This window comes from Erithacus rubecula (assembly GCF_903797595.1).
Source record: "Erithacus rubecula genome assembly, chromosome: 23".
Classification (NCBI taxonomy): Eukaryota; Metazoa; Chordata; class Aves; order Passeriformes; family Muscicapidae; genus Erithacus; species Erithacus rubecula.
The window spans coordinates 6,443,161-6,464,413 of NC_136675.1; the positions used below are offsets into that span (position 1 = coordinate 6,443,161).

Below are 21,253 nucleotides of genomic sequence, written 5' to 3' on the forward strand. Positions count from 1 at the left end.
TCCGCCCCTTTTCTCTCTGCCCCGCGGCTGCGCTGCCGTTCCGGCAGGGACGGGGTTAATCTGCACCTGTCTGGGTGTACCTGTCCCCAGGGCACCTGTCCCGCCAGCCAATCCCGGCGCTGCCGCCCGGCGGAGCTGCGGTGCCATAAAGCAAACACCTGGCAGGCGATGTCTGTGTGAGCGGCGTGCGAGCCGAGCGCGGCTCGGCCGGTCCGACCCTCCCGAAATGTCCAATGAACTCGAGTAAGTGCAAGGCGGGTTTTTTCCCTTTTTCTCCCATTTTTCTCGCTGCCGCTGCCGGGCTGATGAGATTCCTGGGTTCTCCTCTGGCTGTTGGCAAGGGGGAGTAAAGAAACGGGGATGGGGAAGTTTTCCTTGATTTTCTGTCCCTGTCTCAGCTGGTCTTGGGGAGGAATCACGTCTCAAGAATCACTCCTGGGAATCACTTCTTAGTAATCCCTTCTTAAAAAATCCCTACTTGGGGAATACCCTCCTTAAAAATCCCTTCTTGGGATCCCGTCTTAAAAATAATCCCTACTTGGAAATCACTTCTCAAGAATCACTGCTGGGAATTACTTCTTGGGAATCCCTTCTTAAAAATCCCTTCTGGAAATCCTTTTAAAAATCCATTCTGAGAATCCCTTTTAAAAATCCTACTTGCGGGAATCCCTTATCATTCTGGAGAAATCCCTTACGTGGGAATCCCTTTAAAAATCCCTACTTGGGAATCCCTTGTAAAAATCCCTTCTTGGGAAGCCTTAAAAAATCCTTCTTGGAAATCAACTTCTCAAGAATCACTTATTGGGAATCACTTTTTGGGAATCATTCTGAGGAATCCTCCCTTTTCTTTGGACCCCATCCTGGTCACTTTTATCCCCAACCTAAAACTGACACATGGGGTTTCAGTCTAGAGATGAATCTGCTCTGCCTGCTGTCCACAAAATCTAACAGGAGCTCCGGAATCTGGTTAATTTATATATATTAATTCGAGATGACACCTTCCAAAGTATTAACCAGTCTACTTTATAGGGGTGGAGGTTGTTGTGTGTCTTTTGGGGGGTGTTATTAGTTTTCCTCCCTTTTTTTGTTTGTTTGGGTGGAGAGTTGTTGGTTTTTTTTTTTTTTCTTTGGGTTTTTTGTTTGTTTTGGAGTTTGGTTTTTGGGTGTTTTTTGTTGTTTGTTTGTTTGGGGTTTTTTTGTTAAGTAAATGGATTCACACTACGACCCTATCAAATAATTTAATCTTTTAAAGAAGAAAAAGCTTTTAACACCTATCGATCTCATTTCTAACTTTGGCACCTCTGAAATATTTGGAGTTTTGGATGCTGATGCTCTCAGCACAACATCTCGTGCTTTGCACCTCTGAAATAAACTCAGACAAGTGTCAGATCGGCGTGACAGGGAATAAAACAGGAATAAAGTGCTGATGTCAATCCGTGCCCATGCCAGCCCAGTGCTGAGCCCGGGGTGGAGGATTCGTGCCTAAAAATATTGAATTAAGAAATAGAAATGATACATATCTGTTAGAGATCTGTGCTTCCAAGGTGTTTTTTGGGGAGAAAACCGCACGCCTGTGTGTGTTTACAAGCCTGGCAGAGCTGCTGTGTCAGCCAATCTCCTCCTAATTAAGAGCCCAGAAAAGGCGCAGCAGTAATTATCATTTGATGGAAATAGTGGCATCGATCTGCTCGGATCCATTGAGGATCTGCGGCTGAAATTTTCGCTTTGGCGAGTTTTTTGGGTGATTTATAACTCGGCGCTTTTTAGGTTGGAGAGCCAGGGCATGTGTTTGGCTCTCGGTGTGCGATTGATGGATTTATCGCTAATTAGGGCCGGGCAATTACACGGCTGCTGCCTCTGTTAATCCCGAGCTGCCCGAGGAGGGGGAGCAGCAGCCGGATTTGGATTTGGGATTTGGGATTTGGGATCTGCACACCCCGCTGCCCTGCCCTCACCGATCCTTTGGGATCCTTTTGGGATTCCTTTGCGAGGACACGTCCGCAGATCCGATCTGTGAAAATTTCGCTTTTTGGTTCAATGGGGGGATAAATCCCCGGGGAGGAGCGGCCCGGGCAGAGCCTGGGGGAACATGGATGAGCCTGGGGCAGCTCGAGAGCTGGGAATTCATTCCCTGGGACCAAAGGACAGAGAAACTTTCAGCCCCGGCTTTGCTCTGGGGGGAAGGTGTCAGCGGGGGGAGGAAGCTGAGAAGAGGCTGCTAAAGCCCCTCGGCTCTAAGGAGCTGCGAATTTGGGGAGAATCCCCCGGGTGGGGTTTGCAGGAGCAGCTTTGGGGCCGTGTCCGTGCTCCTTCCACCCCCCAGGCTGAGCCGGCAACATCTGCCCAGATGTGGCTGCTGTTCAGGAGCTGATATCCCAAATTTTCTCGCTCAAAAAGCCAAAGAGAAGAATCCCACCTCTCCCTTTGGGGTTTTGATTTCCCGGAGAGGACTGGGAAGCGTGGCCTGGGAGGGGGAGATGTTTTGCCTATTATAAAATATTCTAATGCTGATTTCCATAGTCTTCTCCCCTGAACCTGTGTCTGACTCTGCCCTGCGTGGGCTGGAAGGAGTTAACCAGGAGTTACTCCCAGTTGTGGTTTTGTGGTCGAAACCATGATCGCCAGAAGCAAATTTTTGTCATGCATAAGGTGTGTTATTAAAACTTGAGTTATGCTCCTGGTGAATGAAAAGTTAAAGCCCTTTTATAAAATCCTGGCAGCAAAGCACACAAGGGATAACCGTGCTGCAGCAAGGGAGGCTGGCTTGGATTTTTCTTTTTTTTTTTTTTTTTAAAGTTATGTAAAGAGAAAAAGAGATTTGTAAATTAAAGAAACAACAATCAAATCACTGCTATGTAATTCCCAACAAAGGAATAAAAGCCCTGTGAATAAACTCCAGACTCAAAGCAGGGGTGAATCAACATTTGCACAGTATCTCTGCTTTGATGCTTTGGGTCACATTTTCAGCTGATTGGTCCATGGGAATGATTCCAGGGGAATTTGCAGAATAAAGATCCTTCCTCTGAGGAGGATCTGCTGTGCTTTGTTGGAACTGTTGATCCAAAAATGCACTTGTACTTGGATTGCACCTGCCAGCCCTTGGGATCAGCTGCTTGCAGGGACAGGGATCCTGGAATTGAGTGTGCTCAAGGAGGAAAAAGGCAACAGCTGAAAAATGTTCCTTAGTGGAACTCATTATTGAACATAGGATTATATCCCACTGCTCACAGCCACGTTTCCAAGGCTTGGAGGATGAGAAATATGGAAGAGATCAGGGCCTGGTGGGACATGGGGATGGAATTCCTGGGTCCCTGCAGTGCCCAAGGCTGGGATGGACCCTGGGGCTGGGGCATGGGAGGTGCCCAGGCCTGGATGGTCCCTTCCAGCCCAAACCAGCCCTTTGGGATGGTTCATTCCTTGTCCCCCAGTGCTGCTCTGGCTGTGGCTCTGATCCTGGTCCAAAACCCAGGCTGCCACTGCAGCAGGGAAACAGAGACCCTTGAGTAAAGCTGGGCTTTGCTCTAAGCACAGATAACCCACAATAGCTGATTACTGCCTATAAAAACCACATTACCTCAAGACCAGTAAAAAGAAACAAAATTTGTTGCAGAAGTTTGTGTGTTATTGCTACCATTGGTGGGTTTTAAATCCAAATCTTGTAAACCCATGATTTTTTATAATTTTATGTTATTTAAAATCATAGCTGTTGGAGTTGGAGAATATACAAAAATTACCTGTGCAATCTTCTTTGGTGAGTGGAGAACTGGGAGCCTCAGTGATGTGTTGGTATGGTGAGGGTTTGTGTCCAGGAGTAACTGTGCATAAATCTTTCAATTGTACATAAATCTTTATCTGTCCACAATGAAAACAGGAATGAGAGTGAAGTTTGCAGCAATATTTCAGAAGTGCCAGGTGGGAGCAGATGCTCAGGGCCTGGTTTTGTGCCTCCCTTTGGAGTCAGATATCCCTGAAACTCAGGACACCCCAAAATGGAACCATCTGACATCAGAAACTGCTTCAGGAAAAAAACCAGCCATAATTCCTGAACTGCAAAGGGATTCTGTGCTGTCATTTGTTTTGTTAGGCAGAGGAGGCACTGGAGCAGGGCTGATTTAGGGGGTGTGGGGTGGGTGGATCCCTCCAGGGGGATGGGATCAGGTAAAGCCCAATCCCAAAAGCACAGCCCGGGCTGGGAGGAGCCCTCGGAGGCAGCTCAGAGCTGCTGCTGCTGCTCTCTCATCTTTGCTGAACAGCTCAGGATGAGGCATTTTAGTGCCAACCCCTGTCCTTGGCTCCTTCTGCTGTGATAACAAAAACTTCAAAAGCAGGAGTGAGCCTGGTGTAAAACAGGAAGAATATTGAGCTGGTTTTGTGGCACTGCTGGCAACCTCCAGGTGCCTGAGCTGAGTTCACCCAGGGCTGAGGATGCTGAAATGGCCCTGCACAAAGCCACTGACAGAGCCCACATTGTTCCCCACTGCCAGAGAAAACATCCCAGAAAATCTGAAGGCAGTGCAGGTCAGGGGCCATGAGATAAACCATGGTCTCCTGGGCCTGTGCACTGACCCTGTGTTGTGCTTGGCACCCCTGCAGTGTTTTTCATCATTACTCTGTGTTTGTTGTGTTTCTTCCTGTGTTTTTTTTTCCTTGGTTCTGTCTCTGTTTGGATTTTTGCCTGGCTGTGTGAGTGGGACAATGCACTCACTGCTGGCTGTGCTGTCACCTTGTCTTCAGGTGTGCTTGTTTATTAAACCTGCAAAAAAATTACAAAATCATGACTTAGCTGAGAGGCTTGGCTTCAGCAGTGAGGCCACTTGGTGGGTGCTGTCCTTCCTGACAAGGGTTTGCAGCTCAAATCTCTGCCCAGGAAGCAGCTGCTGATCCTCCTGCATTTCTGACAAGCACCAGGGTTATTTCTAGAGGGAGGAGAGTGCAGTGCCCAAAGGCAGAGGTGGTGAAACCCCCACAGGAGCTGCCTGGGGCACCCCTGGGGTCTCTGTTCTGTGGCTCTGAATTGCTGCTGCTGCTCTGACAGGGTGATGCTGCAGCATCTGGCACGGCCAGAATTGAGGTTGGAGGTTTGATCAGGTGCAGTGGAGAGAACAAAACAGCAACACCAGGCTCAAAGGGCAGCAAAGCCTCCCACAGACACCCAGCAAGGGCAGCAGGAGCACAAGGGCTCTTTCCTGCTTGGCTGATGTCCCCTCCTGGACCCTTTGGGCATGTTGTCCTGAGTGTTTATCCATCACCAGGAGAATTTGGGGAAACAGAGCTGGGGTGGGCTGGAGCAGGAGAGGGGTTGGGATCACTCTGTGTCACACTCCCAAGTGTTTGCAAACAAACACTCTGCTGCTCCCTGCCCCAGCTGCTGCCCTGCTCTGGCCCCAGGCTCCAGCACACAGGGGAGGCTGCTGCTCCCAGGGTTTGTGTTTCCTGGCCTGGGAAAGGAGCTCTGGCTTTGCCAGACAGAGCAGGAGGCTTGGAATGGGCAAACACAGCCTGGCCACGTGCAGGGGGCAGTGAGGAGAGTGAAGCTCAGGTGTGTTTGGATGTGGATTTGGGGTCCCTTTCCTGCAGAGCTGCTGGTGGGATCTGTGCACTCTGAAGGGCTGGGGAGCAAACTGACCACAGGTGCTTTGGCTCCTGATGTCAGAAAGGTGCCTTTAGCCATGTCACCATCTGCTTATCTCAGATCACCCTCTCTCAGGTGACCTTTGGGAGCAGGGTCAGGGCAGGGCTGAGCTCCCTGCAGGAGGAAATGGGGAGGATGTTCCTCATGCCCAGCAGGGTGGGTTCTGAGGAGTGCACAGGGCTCCAGGCACATCCCAGTGCCTGCCAGGGACCCTGTGGGACACAGACAAGGTGGATAAAGGTGCAGTTCCTGTCATTGTGCCAGTTCCTCTGGGGTCTCTGCAGGTTCTGAGCTCCTCAGGGTCCAGCCTGGAGCTCCTGCTGGGCCAGAGCAGCCAAATGCTGCTGTCCCACCCTGCCACCCCTGCTGGGCTCTGCTGCTTGTGCCCAGCTCCACAGGCACTGTGTGCCAGCACTGGGCTCTGTCCCTGCCTTTGCTTTCTGCCAGGTCTCCTCTGTGCCTTTTGTGGTTTCTCCCAGCAGAGCTGAGGGGCAGGGAGCAAAGGGAATCACACCAGGAGTGCTTTAGCTAAGGGAGAATAAAGCTCCCAAGCTTTTCTCTAATTTCGGTGCCTTTTTGAGCTCCCGAGGCTTTGCTGCTCCATCCTGCCCCGGAGTTCATCTCTGCCCGTTCCCGGTGACAGGGGCCGAGTCTCCCCATGAGCTCAGCCCTGCTGCTGCTGATTCTCCCTGCAGAGGATGGGGATTCCTGCCCGGACAGGACCGAGCGCTGAAACCTGAGTCACCGCCCCGGCCCTGCTGGGGAGGGAGAGGGAGGAGCCGGGGCTGGTGAGCAGCGCCAGAGACAGCGAAACTCCCAACACTTGCTGGAGTTTCAGGGGCTGGGCCGGGGGCAGAGCAGCGGGCTCGGCATCCATGTCCATATCCATGTCCATATCCATACCCATACCCATATCCATATCCACATCCACATCCATATCCACATCCATATCCACATTCCCATCCCCATCCCCATCCCCATCCCAATCCCATCCCCATCCCCATCCCCATCCCCATCCCATCCCATCCCATCCCCATCCCCATCCCATCCCATCCCCATCCCATCCCCATCCCCATCCCATCCCATCCCATCCCATCCCATCCCATCCCATCCCATCCCATCCCATCCCATCCCATCCCATCCCATCCCATCCCATCCCATCCCATCCCATCCCATCCCATCCCCATCCCATCCCATCCCCATCCCCATCCCCATCCCCATCCCCATCCCCCCATCCCCATCCCCATCCCCATCCCCATCCCCATCCCCATCCCCATCCCATCCCCATCCCCATCCCCATCCCCATCCCCATCCCCATCCCCATCCCATCCCCATCCCCATCCCATCCCATCCCATCCATCCCATCCCTCCCCACTGCCCATGGCCACAGAGCTGCAGGAATTTCGAGCCTCAGGGCTCCAGCAGGGCTGGTGCAGCTCGGGTGTGCAGGGAAAAGCAAAGGATTCCTTCAAACATCATAAGAGACCCTTGGTGGCCTCATGGAAAAAATCAGCTGTAATTCCTGAACTGCAAAGGAATTCTGTGCTGTCATCTGTTTGTTTAGGCAGGGGAGGCAGCAAAGCAGGACTGAGCCAAGCAGAGCTCTGGAGTCTGATCCAGGAGCATCCCAACCCCTGCTTGGTTTGTGTTTGGTGCAGGGTGGCAGATCCCCATCAGGGCTGCCAGGTTCCTTCCAAGAGGGGTTATTGCTCTCTGAATGATTCAGTTAAAACTCTAGACCAGGACTTACTATAAACCCATGGAGAGGGGCTTGATGAAAAGAACAGATTCCTTCTAAAAATGCAATTAAATTGCAGCATTCATTGCTGTAACTCCTGAAGGTTTCCTTTGCCTTCCCATGAAAAAACAGCAGCAGATGATATTTAACAGTTAAATACAGTTTAACTCCAGTCAGCTCTTGGCAAATTTGAAGATTTAAAGTTTTCTAAACCTTTCTGTTAATAAAACCGGCCTGGACATTTCCACCTTGAGGAAAAAGGAATTTTTGTGCCTGGAGATGTTATTTTGGTGTGAGCTGTGCTGGTGACAGGAGGGTGTGACGAGCTGCACTGGATCAGACTCGGTGATTTTGGGGGTCTTTTCCAACCTAAACAGTTCAGTGATCCCAAGCTCCCAGGGAATGCACAGAGGCACTGCTGGGCTGGCTGCTGGAGGAAAAGGGAAGATGACCAATGTTTGGGTAATTAAGTGTCTGACAGTTTATTAACATAAGATGGAGAGGCCTGGAGAAAGTGCCAGGAGTGAGGACAGGCAGGGCATTATTTTGGTGTGTTGATTCTCACGTAGTCCCACGAGCCTCACCTCAGTCAGGAATTTTTTGGTGGAAGGGAGGGGGTTGTGATCTGCCTGTCTGCTTCCCTCTGAGGAAAATCATCTACAAATGATTGGGAAAAAATAATTTAAAAACCATGAACTGCAGCAAAGGAAAACAATGGGGTTTGATTTCATCTGGGCAGACTTTGTCTGGAGCTCCACATCCAAGGGAAAATTGTTGCCTGATCCCTTTTTAGTGCCCAGCACCCCCTGTGAGGGCAGGATGGGGCTGGAGGAAGGGGCAGCTGTGGATGGGGCAGCTGCCCCTGGAGGGGCTCTGGCCTGGGTTTGTCCCACTGCAGCAGCAGGGCTGGTGACCCCAGGGAGCTCAGGAGATCCTGGATCCCTCCCCCAATCCCCAGAACCTCTGGGATCCCTTCCCACATCCATGGAATCAATGTGGGAAATGCTCCCCCCCTCACTGCCCCATCCCTCAGTTTCAGATCCGTGCGTCTGATGAAGAATGACACCATGAACTTCCAGAAATTCCCCTACAGCAGCGAAGATGAAGCCTGGAAAAGCTACCTGGAGAATCCCCTGACTGCAGCCACCAAGGCCATGATGAGGGTGAACGGGGACGATGACAGCGTGGCCGCCCTGAGCCTCCTCTACGACTATTACATGGTGGGTGGGGCTGGGCAATGGGGGGAACGTGTGGAACTGTCCCACCTGAGGAGGGGACCCCTGTGCTGAGCCCCCCAGCATCACACAGTGCCAGCAGTACCCCCAGGGGGAAACTGAGGCACGAACCGGCACTGCAGGGGATGCAGAACACCTGAGCCCAGGTGCCTCCAGTCTGGGTTTTTCCCCAAAAGGAGCAGCAGTGCTGTGGGGGCTGCTGGGCTGGAACAGGGCTGGGCCCCACCAGTTTCATTCCCCCAGCACTGCTGTGGGATGGAGCTCTGGGAAATCTGATTTATCCCTGATTGGAGGCAATAGCAATGATGCTCCCACTCAAAGGGACAAGCTGCTGTGGCTTGCCCAAGGTTATTTATTAGAGCCCAGCTCTGATAAAACATGGGGTTTTATCTGGGAGGCTTCACTTGCTCCCAGCCAGGGCTAATTCTGTTCTGTTCTCATTAACAGTCCAACACTAAATGAAGTCTTTGCTCTGCCCTAGGTGCCCAAGGAGAAGAGGATTCTCCCAGCTGGGATGATGGGACGCAATGACCTGGCAAAGAGGTTGGCTTCAGTTCCTGCTCTCTGCAGCTGCCTCCCTCTCCTGCAGCTGCTGAAATGCAGGATGGGGCTCTGAGCTTGCAGAAAATAGACATCAAAGCACGGTGTTATTACCAGCAACAGTGCAGCTCATTAACCCTGAGACACACATTAAAATTCTTTAGGTCAGGTCCCAAGCAGGTATAAATGGAGCTACACCCATTTACACACCTGAGCATCTGTCTGGCTGTGCTCACAGGGTTGTGCTGATCTGCAGCACTGAGAAATTGCCTTTATTTCCTATTTTGTGACCACTGCAAAGGGCAGAAGTTTTGAGCACTGGCAGCAAGAAGGGAATGGCCAAATCCTCCTTCATTCCCTGGGCTGATGAGAGTTTCTGTTCCACTCTCCCGGGATTCTCTTCCAGTGACTCCCATTTGTCCTTTGAGGTTTTCAGATAATTAACTATTAAATTAATGGCTCATTTGCCACTTTGAGTCCAGTTCCCCTTCCTGGATGCTGTGTACTTTGGCCCTGTCAGTTTTTAACCACTTGACAGAACAAACCTCAAGTGGTACTTCTCTCCTTCAGAAGTAAACTGAGTTCAGCTGGTTTTGGTTTTTGCTTCCTAAGCTGCTGGAGTTTGTGAATTTGTACAAAAATTATTTTTCCTTTAAAAAAGGAGCATCAATGAGCCATAAAAAGACTTACGATGGACATCCCAGAGAGCAGCTACCTTTCTTATCAGCCCTGCTGCTCTGAGTGTGTGACAGCCTAAATAAAGGAGCAGTGGATGCAGCCCCAAACCACATCCAGACCATATTCCCTGACTCCCTGTGACCTCCCCTGATCTGCTGAGCCCCTCTGGCTCTTGCTGGCTGCACTGGGTGGGGATGCCCAGGAGCTGCTGGGGCTGGCTCAGGCTCCCCTGGCAGCCAGGCCAGCAGCACCTGCAGGCACTGGGGTGTCCCCTGTGCCCTGAGGCAGCACCTCTGTCCAGCAGGCACTGCCATGGGATGGATTATGAGCCCGAGCTCCCCTCCTTCGATGGCTCAGCCCATCTGATGAAGCTGCTCTCAGAAAACGTCTCGGTGAGCCAGGAGTTCTGGCGAGCTGCCCAAGAAGAACAAGCCTGAGTCTGGAGGCCCTCCCTGCTCCCCCAAGGCAGCCCTGCTCCCCCCAGGCACCAGCAGCTGGAGGCCACCCCAGACAACTTCCTGGTGGCCCAGGGGACGTGTATGACAGCAGCTCCCTGAGCTCCCTGCTGAGAGCCTGCCCCTGGCCCCGGCGCAGCAGCGCTGGCAGCCCGACAGCACCTTCAAGGAGGATCCACAGGAGGTCAGGGGGCTGGGGGCTCCTGGGGGCTTGCTGCTCTTCCTCTGCATTTCTGGGGTGTTCAGGTTGATTTTGGAAGTAAGGAGGGTCGGTGTTTTGGCTGCTGTGGTGTCTGGGAGAAGGTGGATGGACAAAGCAGTGAGAGACTCTCCTGATCTGTGTTTCCTCCTGCCTGCAGACTCTGCTCTTCAGTGACATCCTGAAACCCCAGGCAGAGCCTCCCTGCCCCGAGAGCTACCCCACAGATGGGCTGAAGAGGTAACAGCAACCCAGGGCTCCGAGCTCCAGGGAGCTCCTGGCTCTGGCTCTGTCCTGGGGATCTGTCCTGCAGCCCTTTGCTGTCCCCAGTGCAGCCAGGCAGTGACCAGTGCTTTGGCTTTTGCAGAGACTCTGTGTCTCCCTGAGCAAAGTGCTGCCCCTGAGCTTGTTCTGCACCAGACTGGGGCCAGTCCAGGGCCAGCTGCTGTCACCTCCTGGGGTGACAGCCCCTTCCCAGGGAGCTCTGCTTGGCTGGGTGACACAGAGGGATCCAGGTGGCTGCTCCATCCTCCCACAGGCCCTTGGAACGGGGTAAATGACAGGGAAAAGGAGGCTGGCAGAGCATGAGGGTGATCATCAGCCTCCCCTAATCTAAGGTTTAGGTTCTTAGTTAGCACTGTTAGTCAGCCTTGATTTTAGAGGGTGCCACGGCCTCTCATTCCTAAAACATGAGAGGGATTTCTTCCTCCTTTCCACCCCTCTGCCAGGCAGAGCTTTGCTGCTCCAGATACCAAATCAAACCTCCCAGCAGGTAACATTATTTCACCTCCCACTTTTTATTTGCCTCCTGAGTCAGCTGACTGGGTGACTCAGCTGTCAGACGTGGGGATGTTCACACAGACAGCAGTGTCTCCTGAGCCAGAGGCTCCCAGCTCACTGTTTATTTGTGCACTGAAGCTCTCTGGCTCTCCTGGCTCCAGATAAGAGGAGCTGCCAAGCCCATCTTCAGAGATGGCATCACAGGAGGTGGAGCAGGAAGAAGATGGGTTGGTGACTAAACAGGGCACTTGAAGGGTCTGAGTGAAGGCTCCTGTACAGGTGGTGGCTTGCATGGATTCCTCACAGCAGAAACCAGCTGTGGCCTCATGGTTTCAGTGCTCACAGCTGCTGCTGGAGGCCTGAGAGCTTCTGAATTCAGGCTCTGAATTCAAATTTCCTCGCCAGCAGTGACACCTTCTCTGTGTGCCACTACAAAGCTTTTCTGTGAAGTTTAAAGTTGGTGCCCAGCACAGTGAGAGTCCCATGAGCTGGGATTCTGAGTCCAGCTCTGCAGAACCAAGCAGGTGTTGGTGTCCTGCAGGTCCTTTTTCTACAGGACCATTAAAGGAGAGTCTTCAAGTTACAGGCATGGATTTGGAGACAGGAACCTGAGTTTAGGATGCTGTAAAAGTCTCAGTGCAGGTTCCCATTTTTGTGTGTTGAGCAATGGTTCTGTTGCCATCCACACAGAAATACTGGCTGCAGTCACATCCAGGGGTTTTAAAGCCAAAACCAAGGGGTAAAATGAGGCTGTTGGAGCAGTGCTGCTCCCCAGGGTGTTGGGGAGGATCAGAATGTGCTGTGCTGTGTCAGGGTGTGTGAGGTGGGGAATGGAGCAGAAACTGGAGCCTGTAACCCGTGGGGTGGAGGCTCCTGGGGCTCTGTTTTGCTTTTGCAGTGAAACAGCAGCGTGTGCTTATTCATCCTTCTCTCTTTGTTCCATCCAAGTGACTTTGAATACACTCTGGGGTCACCCAAAGCCATTCACATCAAATCTGGGGACTCTCCCATGGCCTACCTCAACAAAGGACAGTTCTACCCCATCACCCTGCGGACAGCTGGAGACAGCAAATGTTTGCACTTGTCCTCAAATAAAGTGAAGGTAAGAGACAGAGACAGGCTGACAGCTCTGCTGACAGCTCAGGAATGGGACATCCAGCAGCTCCACTGGGCTGGGACAGAGCTGAACATGAGCAGCAGTGGCTTTGTGGCTCATGTGGCTTAAAGGGATGAATGGGATGGATTCAGCCCCTCAGGATAATCCTGGGCTGCACTGCAGAGCCTCTGGGGCAGCTGGAGCCTGTCACAGGAGCTCAGAGATGCTCAAAGGGTCAGTGGGGGCTCTGCTGGGAAGAGCTCTGGGCCAGGGTCCCCATCCTGCTGCAGGCCTGGGAGCAGCTCCAGGATGAATGAGCCCAGATCCCTTCCATCCCCAGTTCCACAGGGCAGAGCAGGTGGAGGGTCAGAGGGCTCTGCCCTGCTCTGACTGAGCTGGGCTGTGCTGGCTGCGTTGCAGAGCGTGGTGATGATCGTGTTTGACAATGAGAAGATCCCCACGGAGCAGCTGAAGTTCTGGAAGCACTGGCACTCCCGGCAGCCCACGGCCAAGCAGAGAGTCATCGACGTGGGTACGAGGGGCTGCCAGGCCTGGGGCACCCCAGGGCAGGGCTTGGGGTGGGGTGGCAGCACTCAGCCCCCGTGTGAACTGCTCCTCCCCTGCCTTGCAGCTGACTGCAAGGAGAACTTCAACACGGTGCAGAACATCGAGGAGCTGGCCTACAACGCCCTGTCCTTTGTGTGGAACATCCACGAGGAAGCCAAGGTACAAAGTGCCCTGAGAGGAGCTGGGAATGGGGCTGAGAGCCCAGCACTGCCCCAGTGCTGAGCTGGGACACACACAGAGCCCCAAAGCCAGGGCTGCCCCAGGCAGTGTTTGCCTGGCAGACAGCAGCAGGACACTCAGGGTGTGTTTAAGCACTGCTAATAAACACTCTGGGTACAGCCAGACTGGCTCAGGGATGTTTTCTTAGTGCTGATGGATAACTGAAGAAAGGGTTTTGCAGCAATTCAGGGCTCTGCTCCCAGGTAGCTGCAGCCTGTTTGAATAACCCCAGCCTGGGAACAAAGAGCCCCCTTTGCAGGCAGGGGGATGCAGACAGGACTCACCTGTGGGATTCTGTGCCTTGTGGGATGTGGGAGGGAGCCAGGCAGGTCACAGGATCCCTTTTCACCTTAAAACCAGGAGATTTATTCCAGCGAGGTCTTTGCAGCTCTGCTGTGCCTTCTGCATCTCCTCAGTCTGTCATTAACACTTTGTATCTAGTGGGGATTGAAAAGCAGATGAAGTAACTAAGAAAAAAAAATGAAAAGCATAAATACCCCGAGTCTCTGAAGCTTGGGAAAACCCTGCTTGGCTTTGGGATCTCAATAACCCCAAAGGCAACCTGGGTCTTTTACAACCCAAGAGGTTAACAAATGTCTTCAAGGCAGAGCTGTCAGAAATGGAAATATGTCAGGTATGTGGCAAGCCCTGGGGGCACCTCAGCAAAACTGGATTTAACTCTTAGCAGAAACTGCTCATGCACTGGCCTGGGGCAGGCAGAGGTGAGACTGAGAGAGCTGCCAGGGCTGGGAGTGAGGCAGGAGGGGCAGGGGCTGGGAACAGGAGGAGGAGGGGGTTTGGGGTTTTGGGGGTTTGGACTGTCCATGGCACCTGTTACTTCTCTCCTTCCAATTAAACCTCCCCCTCAGTGAAGAGGTCACACCAGTGACTGGGAAGTTTGGAGATATAATTTGGATTAGAGCTGTGCTCAGCTTTTCCAGAGTTCCCACTGGAATTAACTCTCTCCTGGTGATACAAGAGCCCAGTGTGGGATGAGTTTATTCAAGCAGCACTGCTGTGCCATTCCTGAGGCTGCAGCCTTGCCCTCCTCCCTCCCTGCAGGGATTTGCTGTTTGAGGGTCCCTTTCACATGAAAGATCAGAAATCTCAGCAAGAACATCCCCAGGCAGGATTTTGGGAGTGGAAGGCTGAGTGTGTGGGGGAGCTCAGGTGGCCCTGGCAGGGCTGGAGGAGCCCCAGCAGCTGCTCTGTGCCTGCCCTGGGCTCCCAGAGCTACCAACAGCCCCTGTCCTGTCTGCAGGTGTTCATTGGGGTGAACTGCCTGAGCACAGACTTCTCCTCACAGAAGGGGGTGAAGGGAGTCCCCCTGAACCTGCAGATCGACACCTACGACTGTGGCAGTGGCAGCAGCCAGCTGGTGCACAGGGCTGTCTGCCAGATCAAGATCTTCTGTGACAAGGTACTGCACTCTTCCCAAACCCCAAAACCCAGCTGGTCAGAGACCCTGAGGATAAACCCAGAGAGGTGAGAGCCTGGGACAGCCCAGAGCTGTGACTGTGCCTCACAATAAACTCTATTTTTGACTCTACTTTTGATCAGTTGTTAAATATCAAAGGAGATGAGAGTTTCCTTGGAGGTTCTTCCCCAGTCTCACCTTCCCATGGAAAAACTTCTCACAGCTATTTTTGTTTGCGTGTTTCATTTCTAAAAGCAAATTTTATTTGTTTTCCTAATTTCTGAGTGTCAGAGAGTCCTGGCTTGGGTTGTGGAAGGTCCCTGAGGTGACCATTTCTGAGTTCACCCCAGAGGAACCCTCTCTTGCCAATGTTGGAAATGTCAATGTCCTAAATTTGGCTGGATCTTCCCCCAGGGAGCAGAGAGGAAGATGAGGGACGATGAAAGGAAACAGTTCCGAAGGAAAGGAAAATGCCTGGACTCCAACAACAATGGTCAGTGCCCTGTGTGCTCCCTGGCTCTGACATCCCTGGCTCTGACATCCCTGGCTTTTCTCTCCCTGCATCTGCTCTTCCCCAGCCCTCAGGCCCTTGCTGGGCTCCTTCCCCAAGTGCTCCATGAGCTCCCACCATCTTCTGGGATGGTTCTGGGCTGTCCTGGAGGTGCTGCAGCCTCCAGCAGTTCTGGGAGCCTTGGAGGGCTCCCCGTGCAGGAGCTGAGATGAACTGGACTCTCCACCCGTAGGTCTGAAAGGCTGTTTGCTCTCTGGCTTCAGAGGGAACGAGATCACCTTCCTGCGGCCCGAGAGCGACCTGGAGACGCAGCCCGTGCTCTTCATCCCCACCGTGCATTTCCCCGCCCCCCAGAGGTGTGGCTCGGTGAGTCCCTCCCTCCTCATCCCCCTCCTCATCCCCATCCTCATCCCCCTCTTCATCCCCATCCCCCTCCTCATCCCCATCCTCATCCCCCTCTTCATCCCCATCCCCCTCCTCATCCCCCTCCTCATCCCCCTCCTCATCCCCCTCCTCCTCCCCATCCCCCTCCCCATCCCCCTCCCCATCCCCCTCCCCATCCCCCTCCCCATCCCCCTCCCCATCCCCCTCCCCATCCCATCCCCATCCCCATCCCCATCCCCATCCCCATCCTCATCCTCATCCCCATCCCATCATCCTCCTCATCCCCATCCCCCTCCCCATCCCCCTCCCCATCCCCCTCCCCATCCCCCTCCCCATCCCCCTCCTCATCCCCATCCCCATCCCCCTCCTCATCCCCATCCCCATCCCCATCCTCATCCCCCTCCTCATCCCCATCCCCCTCCTCATCCCCATCCCCCTCCTCATCCCCATCCCCCTCCTCATCCCCATCCCCCTCCTCCTCCCCATCCCCATCCCCATCCCCATCCCCCTCCCCCTCCCCCTCCCCCTCCCCTCAGCCCTGGTGTGACAGAGAAATCCCAAACCTCAGCACAGCTCTTTGTGGGATTGGGGTGAACTTGTCCTGAGTGAACTTTGCCAAGTGTTTCCAGCCAATTTTTCTGTGCTTTACACACCTGCAGTAGCAAAAAACAGCAGTAGGAAATAAATTATAGCAAAGTGGGACCATCTCAGTCCCTGTGGGTGGGACAGCCCCCCATTGTGCTCTGTCCAGTGTCCTCAGAGCTCCTCAGCTTTCCCTGCCTCACAAACCACTGCCTGATTTTGTCAAAAACAGGGAATCTGGGCAAGTCTTTTATATCAAATTCCATTTAATCTAAGCAGTAGACATTTGGGTTTAATTGTGTGGGGAAACTGATGGGTCAGGAGGAGGGAAATGATGTTTGGAGCGTGCCCAAGTTGCCTCCCCCTCTCTGGCACCCAGTGGTGCTGTGCAGACTCTCAGATCCATTTCCTTTGCATTGCAGGTGCTCCCTCCTGCTGTTCCCAACTCTGCAAACAGGTGAGGATGCAGCACTGGGAGCTTCCCACCATCAGCTGCTCTGTTCCTTTGGGAATGCCAGGCCTGGTGGATACCCCAGGGCAGGATAGCACAGCTCAGTGTCTCATGGTGCCCTGAGAGTCAGAATCTGAGTTAAACCTTGTCCTGGAAGGGACTCAGGGCTGCAGAAACACAGACACATTTCTGTCCCTGTCAGAGTCACTCCAACACCAGCTGCTCCCTGATTGTCCTGCTGTCCTCATGGAGACAAAGGGAAAATAAAAGATCACAACTGTCCCTGAAGGGTTCAAACACCCAGGGGCTGGCAAATTAAATAAATAAATGAAGTGGAATCCCACTTGAAAAGTAGAATATTTTCTACTTGCCAGCCTGGGCCCCCTGTGTGGGGCCACCAGTGGGGAAGCAGTGCCAGGAGGGTGCAGAAGTTTGGGTTCAGTGACCCCAAACCCTCCGTGGGCCCTCCCTGAGCTGCCTGTGTGCTTGAGGCAGGAAGTTACAGCCCTGATGCTGTAATTACAAACCAACAGTTAATTGCTGGATGGTTGTTGTCAGAAGTTGAGGAGCTGGAGCTGGTGTGATTGCTTTGCTGAGTGTTGTGTCCCCTGGCCCAGGCTGCCCCTGAAGAGGAGTGGTGCCTCCTTCACCGAGGACTTCGACCCCTCCCCTCCAAAGCACAGCAAGGACGAAGATCCCCAGAGAGGTGAATAACCCTGGGATGCTGAGAGCCACGGGGCACTGGGGGCACTGGCAGCATTGGGGGCTCTGGCAGCTCTGGGGGCACTGGGATCACTGGTGGCACTGGGGACACTGGCAGCATTGGGGGCTCTGGCAGCACTGGGGGCACTGGGATCACTGGTGGCACTGGGGACAGTGGCAGCACTGGGGGCTCTGATGGCTCTGGTGACACTGGTAGCACTGGTGGCTCTGGTGACACTGGTGGCACTGGGGACAGTGGCGGCACTGGGGGCTCTGGCAGCACTGGTGGCACTTGTGGCACTGGGGGCACTTGCAGCACTGGTGGCACTGGCAGCACTGGTAGCACTGGTAGCACTGGTGGCTCTGGTGACACTGGGGGCACTGGGGGCACTGGCGGCACTGGCAGCACTGGCAGCACTGGTGGCACTGGTGGCACTGGTGGCTCTGGTGGCACTGGTGGCACTGGTGGCACTGGTGGCACTGGCGGCACTGGTGGCACTGGCAGCACTGGTGGCACTGGTGGCACTGGCAGCTCTGGCAGCACTGGTGGCTCTGGTGGCACTGGAAGCACTGGCAGCACTGGTGGCACTGGTGGCACTGTCAGCACTGGTGGCACTGGTGGCACTGGCAGCTCTGGCAGCACTGGTGGCTCTGGTGGCACTGGAAGCACTGGTGGCACTGGTGGCACTGGTGGCACTGGTGGCACTGGCGGCACTGGTGGCACTGGCAGCTCTGGCGGCACTGGTGGCTCTGGTGGCTCTGGTGGCACTGGTGGCACTGGCGGCACTGGCGGCACTGGCGGCACTGGCAGCACTGGTGGCACTGGTGGCACTGGTGGCTCTGGCAGCACTGGTGGCTCTGGTGGCACTGGAAGCACTGGCAGCACTGGCAGCTCTGGCAGCACTGGTGGCACTGGTGGCTCTGGTGGCACTGGCAGCTCTGGCGGCACTGGTGGCACTGGCAGCTCTGGCAGCACTGGGGGCACTGGTGGCACTGTCAGCACTGGTGGCTCTGGTGGCACTGGAAGCACTGGCAGCTCTGGCAGCTCTGGCAGCACTGGCGGCACTGGTGGCACTGGCAGCACTGGCGGCACTGGTGGCACTGGCGGCACTGGCGGCACTGGTGGCTCTGGTGGCACTGGTGGCACTGGCAGCACTGGCGGCACTGGTGGCACTGTCAGCACTGGTGGCTCTGGTGGCACTGGTGGCACTGGTGGCACTGGCGGCACTGGCGGCACTGGCAGCCCTGGCTCTGCCCTGAGCACACTCCTGCTCTCTTGCAGTGCTGCTCTACGTGCGCAGGGAGTCTGAGGAGGTGTTTGATGCTCTCATGTTGAAGACCCCGGACCTGCAGGGCCTCAGGACAGCTGTGAGTGTCCCCAAACCCTGGGAATGGAGATAAAAGGGGAGGGGGTGGTGAAGAGGGAGCTGCTCATCTCTCCTGCCTTGGCATGGGGATGGAAGTGGGAGCAGGAGCTGAGTTCTCCTGGCGTGGCTGCACAGGGAGGATCACACCTCCTGCCCCATCCACATCCCCATGGAAATCTCTTCTTGTGACAGCACATTCATATTTTCCACTGCCCAACACCTTTTCCAGTCTCCAGGCTGGAGATATGTGATCTGAAACCCTCCTGGGCCTCGTGCTGCAATTCCCTGGCTGTGTTTGAGGAGCACAAGGACATATTTGTGTCATGGTTATCAGCAGCATCTCTGATAACCCAGCCCTCTCTGGAGACTGCTGGGAAGGAAACAAACAATAAACCTCCCAGATTTGGGGTGGCTTTATGGCTGCACTTCAAGCTCTGTTGGTTTTACAAACTTTTAAAAATAGGATTTTTGAAAAAGTCTGTACAGAGGGTTCTTTGCCATCTTCTCCTTCCCTCACCCCTCACCACAGAGAGACAAAAACCTTCATGAAAAACACTTGGCAAAATCCTACAAAACTCCTGCCACCCTCAGACCAAAACTGAACTTGCCCAGGAGAATGTTCAGGTCATGGTTTTGTTCTCTGGAGTAAAACTGAGGGGAATCCTTTGCTGCTGAACACCCAGCTCGGTGCTCTCTTTGATTTTTTACCATGGGAATTTCACTTTACAAGCACAAAGATTTGACATGTTTTTTCTCACAGATTTCAGAAAAATATGGGCTTCCTGAAGAAAGCATTTATAAAGTCTACAAAAAGTGCAAAAGAGGGTAAGCTAATCTCTCATCTGCTTTTATGCTGTGCCTCCAAACCTGTCCTCTCCAGCCCCTGCCATTGGCTCCAAGAGCATTTTAACAAGATAATAAAAGGTAGAGCCATGTCAGCCTCTGCTATTTGGAGCATATAAAAGTCAGATCTTTCTGGGCTTTAAAGATTTGGGATAATGCTTGTTTGTATTATATTTGTTTGGAGGGTAAAGTCTCCCAAGGAAAGGAAGCTGGGTGAAGGTGGAATTGTTTGGGGAGTTTAATGGTGATCCTTTGTGTCTCAGTCTAAAAGCCTGAGGTTATGGAGAACTTATCAGACAGGGATCAGTGTTTGCTTCTCCAAAAATGCTGGAATATCCCTGGCTCAGGATGAGGGATAGGCCATAGTGAACACCTGAATTTGTCAGGAGTTCCTCCACCTGCTGCTGATGCTGCTCCTCTGTTAGCCCCAGAAATGGGGATTTTCTCCCCAGGGGAAAAGAGCAGCAGTGGTGGGTTCAGGGAGAGGCCACCTCACTGAGCTGGGCTCTGGTTTTGTGGGTGCCTCCATCTGACAAGCAGTGAGTGCTGTTTGGTGATGACAGGAAGGGAAACCAGGCAGGAGGAGCAAAGAGATATCTCATGGAAAGGAAAGGCCACGCCTGGAAATTAGATGAAATAAATCATTTTGACACCTGTTTTAATGAAGGCTGGACGTGACCCGTGGCAGCAGCTCCCTCTGAAGTGTGGGGAGATGGGACAGATCCCCACTCTGGCTGGTGGCAGGGTCAGGCCCAGCTTCCTGCTCCCCAGATTTAATTTTCAATCATTTTATCCTATTGCTCCACCCTAAACAATCTTCTCCCAGTAATTACAGCTTGAGGGGCAGATCTCCATCTGCAGAGAGCAGTGGGGCTCAGGGAGCTGCCCCAGCCATGGCCCGTGCAGGAGATGAGCTCAGCAGCTGAACTCAGTCCCTGGTGACTCAGCAGCAATAATGAGCAATTTTGGATCTTGGTGAGGTTTGCTCTGGAGAAACAATCCAGGCTCAGATTCCTGATCAACATCCCTGGGCTGGGCTGTGGTTGAGAGATCAGATGGGCACAGGTGACTTCTGGGGCTCCCTGCTCTGGGACAGCTGGAGCTGAAGGGATCAGCTCTGCTGGGAAGCTTTTGGGGAACCTGTGGGAGCCAGAGCTGGACCAGGGCTGGGGCTGGAGATTCCAACTCCCTGGGCAGTGTCAGACCCTGGGCAGTGCCAGACCCTCAGTCCCAGCATCCCCTGGAATTCCTGACTGTGCCATGACAGAATTCCCAGTATTGGCAACTGTTCTGTGCTGGTTTCTTTTCTTGTGTTGTGCCATGGCTTTAATTAATTAATTAATAGTTTAATTAACAGTGATTGAGCCCCTCAGACTGGGGACTGCCTTTCAATGTGCAGCATCTGATCCAGCCATCCTTTTCCTCTGTAGGATCCTGGTGAACATGGACAACAACATCATCCAGCACTACAGCAACCACATGGCCTTTCTGCTGGACGTGGTAGAGGCAGAGAACAAGTTCCAGATCATCCTCAAGGAGCTCTAAAGAGCTGCAGGCAGCACTTCCTGGGACTTGTCTCCGAGCTGGCACAGAACTCAGCCCCTCTTGTTGCCTTGACTTGAACCCCCCCTGGCCCTGGGGCCAGGCCACAGACTGCTGTGAGATCATCCTGTGAACGTGGAACTTGGCTCTGTTGAATTTATTATTATTATTAATATTATTTTTTATTCTATTTTATTCCCTTCTGGCGCTGGGCCTGAGGTGCAGTTTCAGAGCTGGGCACACCAAGAGGCAGTGCCAGCCTGGGCAGAGAGCAGAGCTGGTGCCCTGGCAGGGACTGATGCCAGCCTTGGGCTC

At 53.5% G+C, this 21,253-nt stretch overlaps 1 protein-coding gene and 1 long non-coding RNA gene across 3 annotated transcripts in view; one reads left to right on the plus strand and one right to left on the minus strand.

The window, feature by feature from the left end:
- On the plus strand, positions 1-21,191 carry GRHL3 (grainyhead like transcription factor 3). Its single transcript, XM_079325747.1, is given in 20 exon segments — positions 1-243; positions 8,404-8,590; positions 9,087-9,148; positions 10,128-10,230; positions 10,232-10,313; positions 10,316-10,348; positions 10,351-10,386; positions 10,389-10,462; positions 10,638-10,717; positions 12,206-12,359; positions 12,774-12,885; positions 12,985-13,079; positions 14,401-14,559; positions 14,971-15,049; positions 15,300-15,433; positions 16,456-16,490; positions 17,102-17,190; positions 18,469-18,554; positions 19,314-19,378; positions 20,827-21,191. Coding segments are annotated over 20 exon segments (1,797 nt in total). The 5' UTR covers positions 1-226; the 3' UTR covers positions 20,942-21,191.
- Positions 7,852-21,253, minus strand: part of LOC306811762 — a 25,142-nt gene continuing 11,740 nt past the window's right edge. Inside the window, exons 3-4 of one of the 2 annotated variants that reach the window (XR_013776724.1) lie at positions 13,424-13,576; positions 7,852-8,027 (exon numbers count right to left, since the gene is read on the minus strand). This is a non-coding gene — a long non-coding RNA (uncharacterized lncRNA). Of the gene's footprint in view, positions 8,028-13,005; positions 13,092-13,423; positions 13,577-21,253 lie in introns of those variants that run through there. The other variant, XR_013776725.1, reaches the window with a different exon arrangement.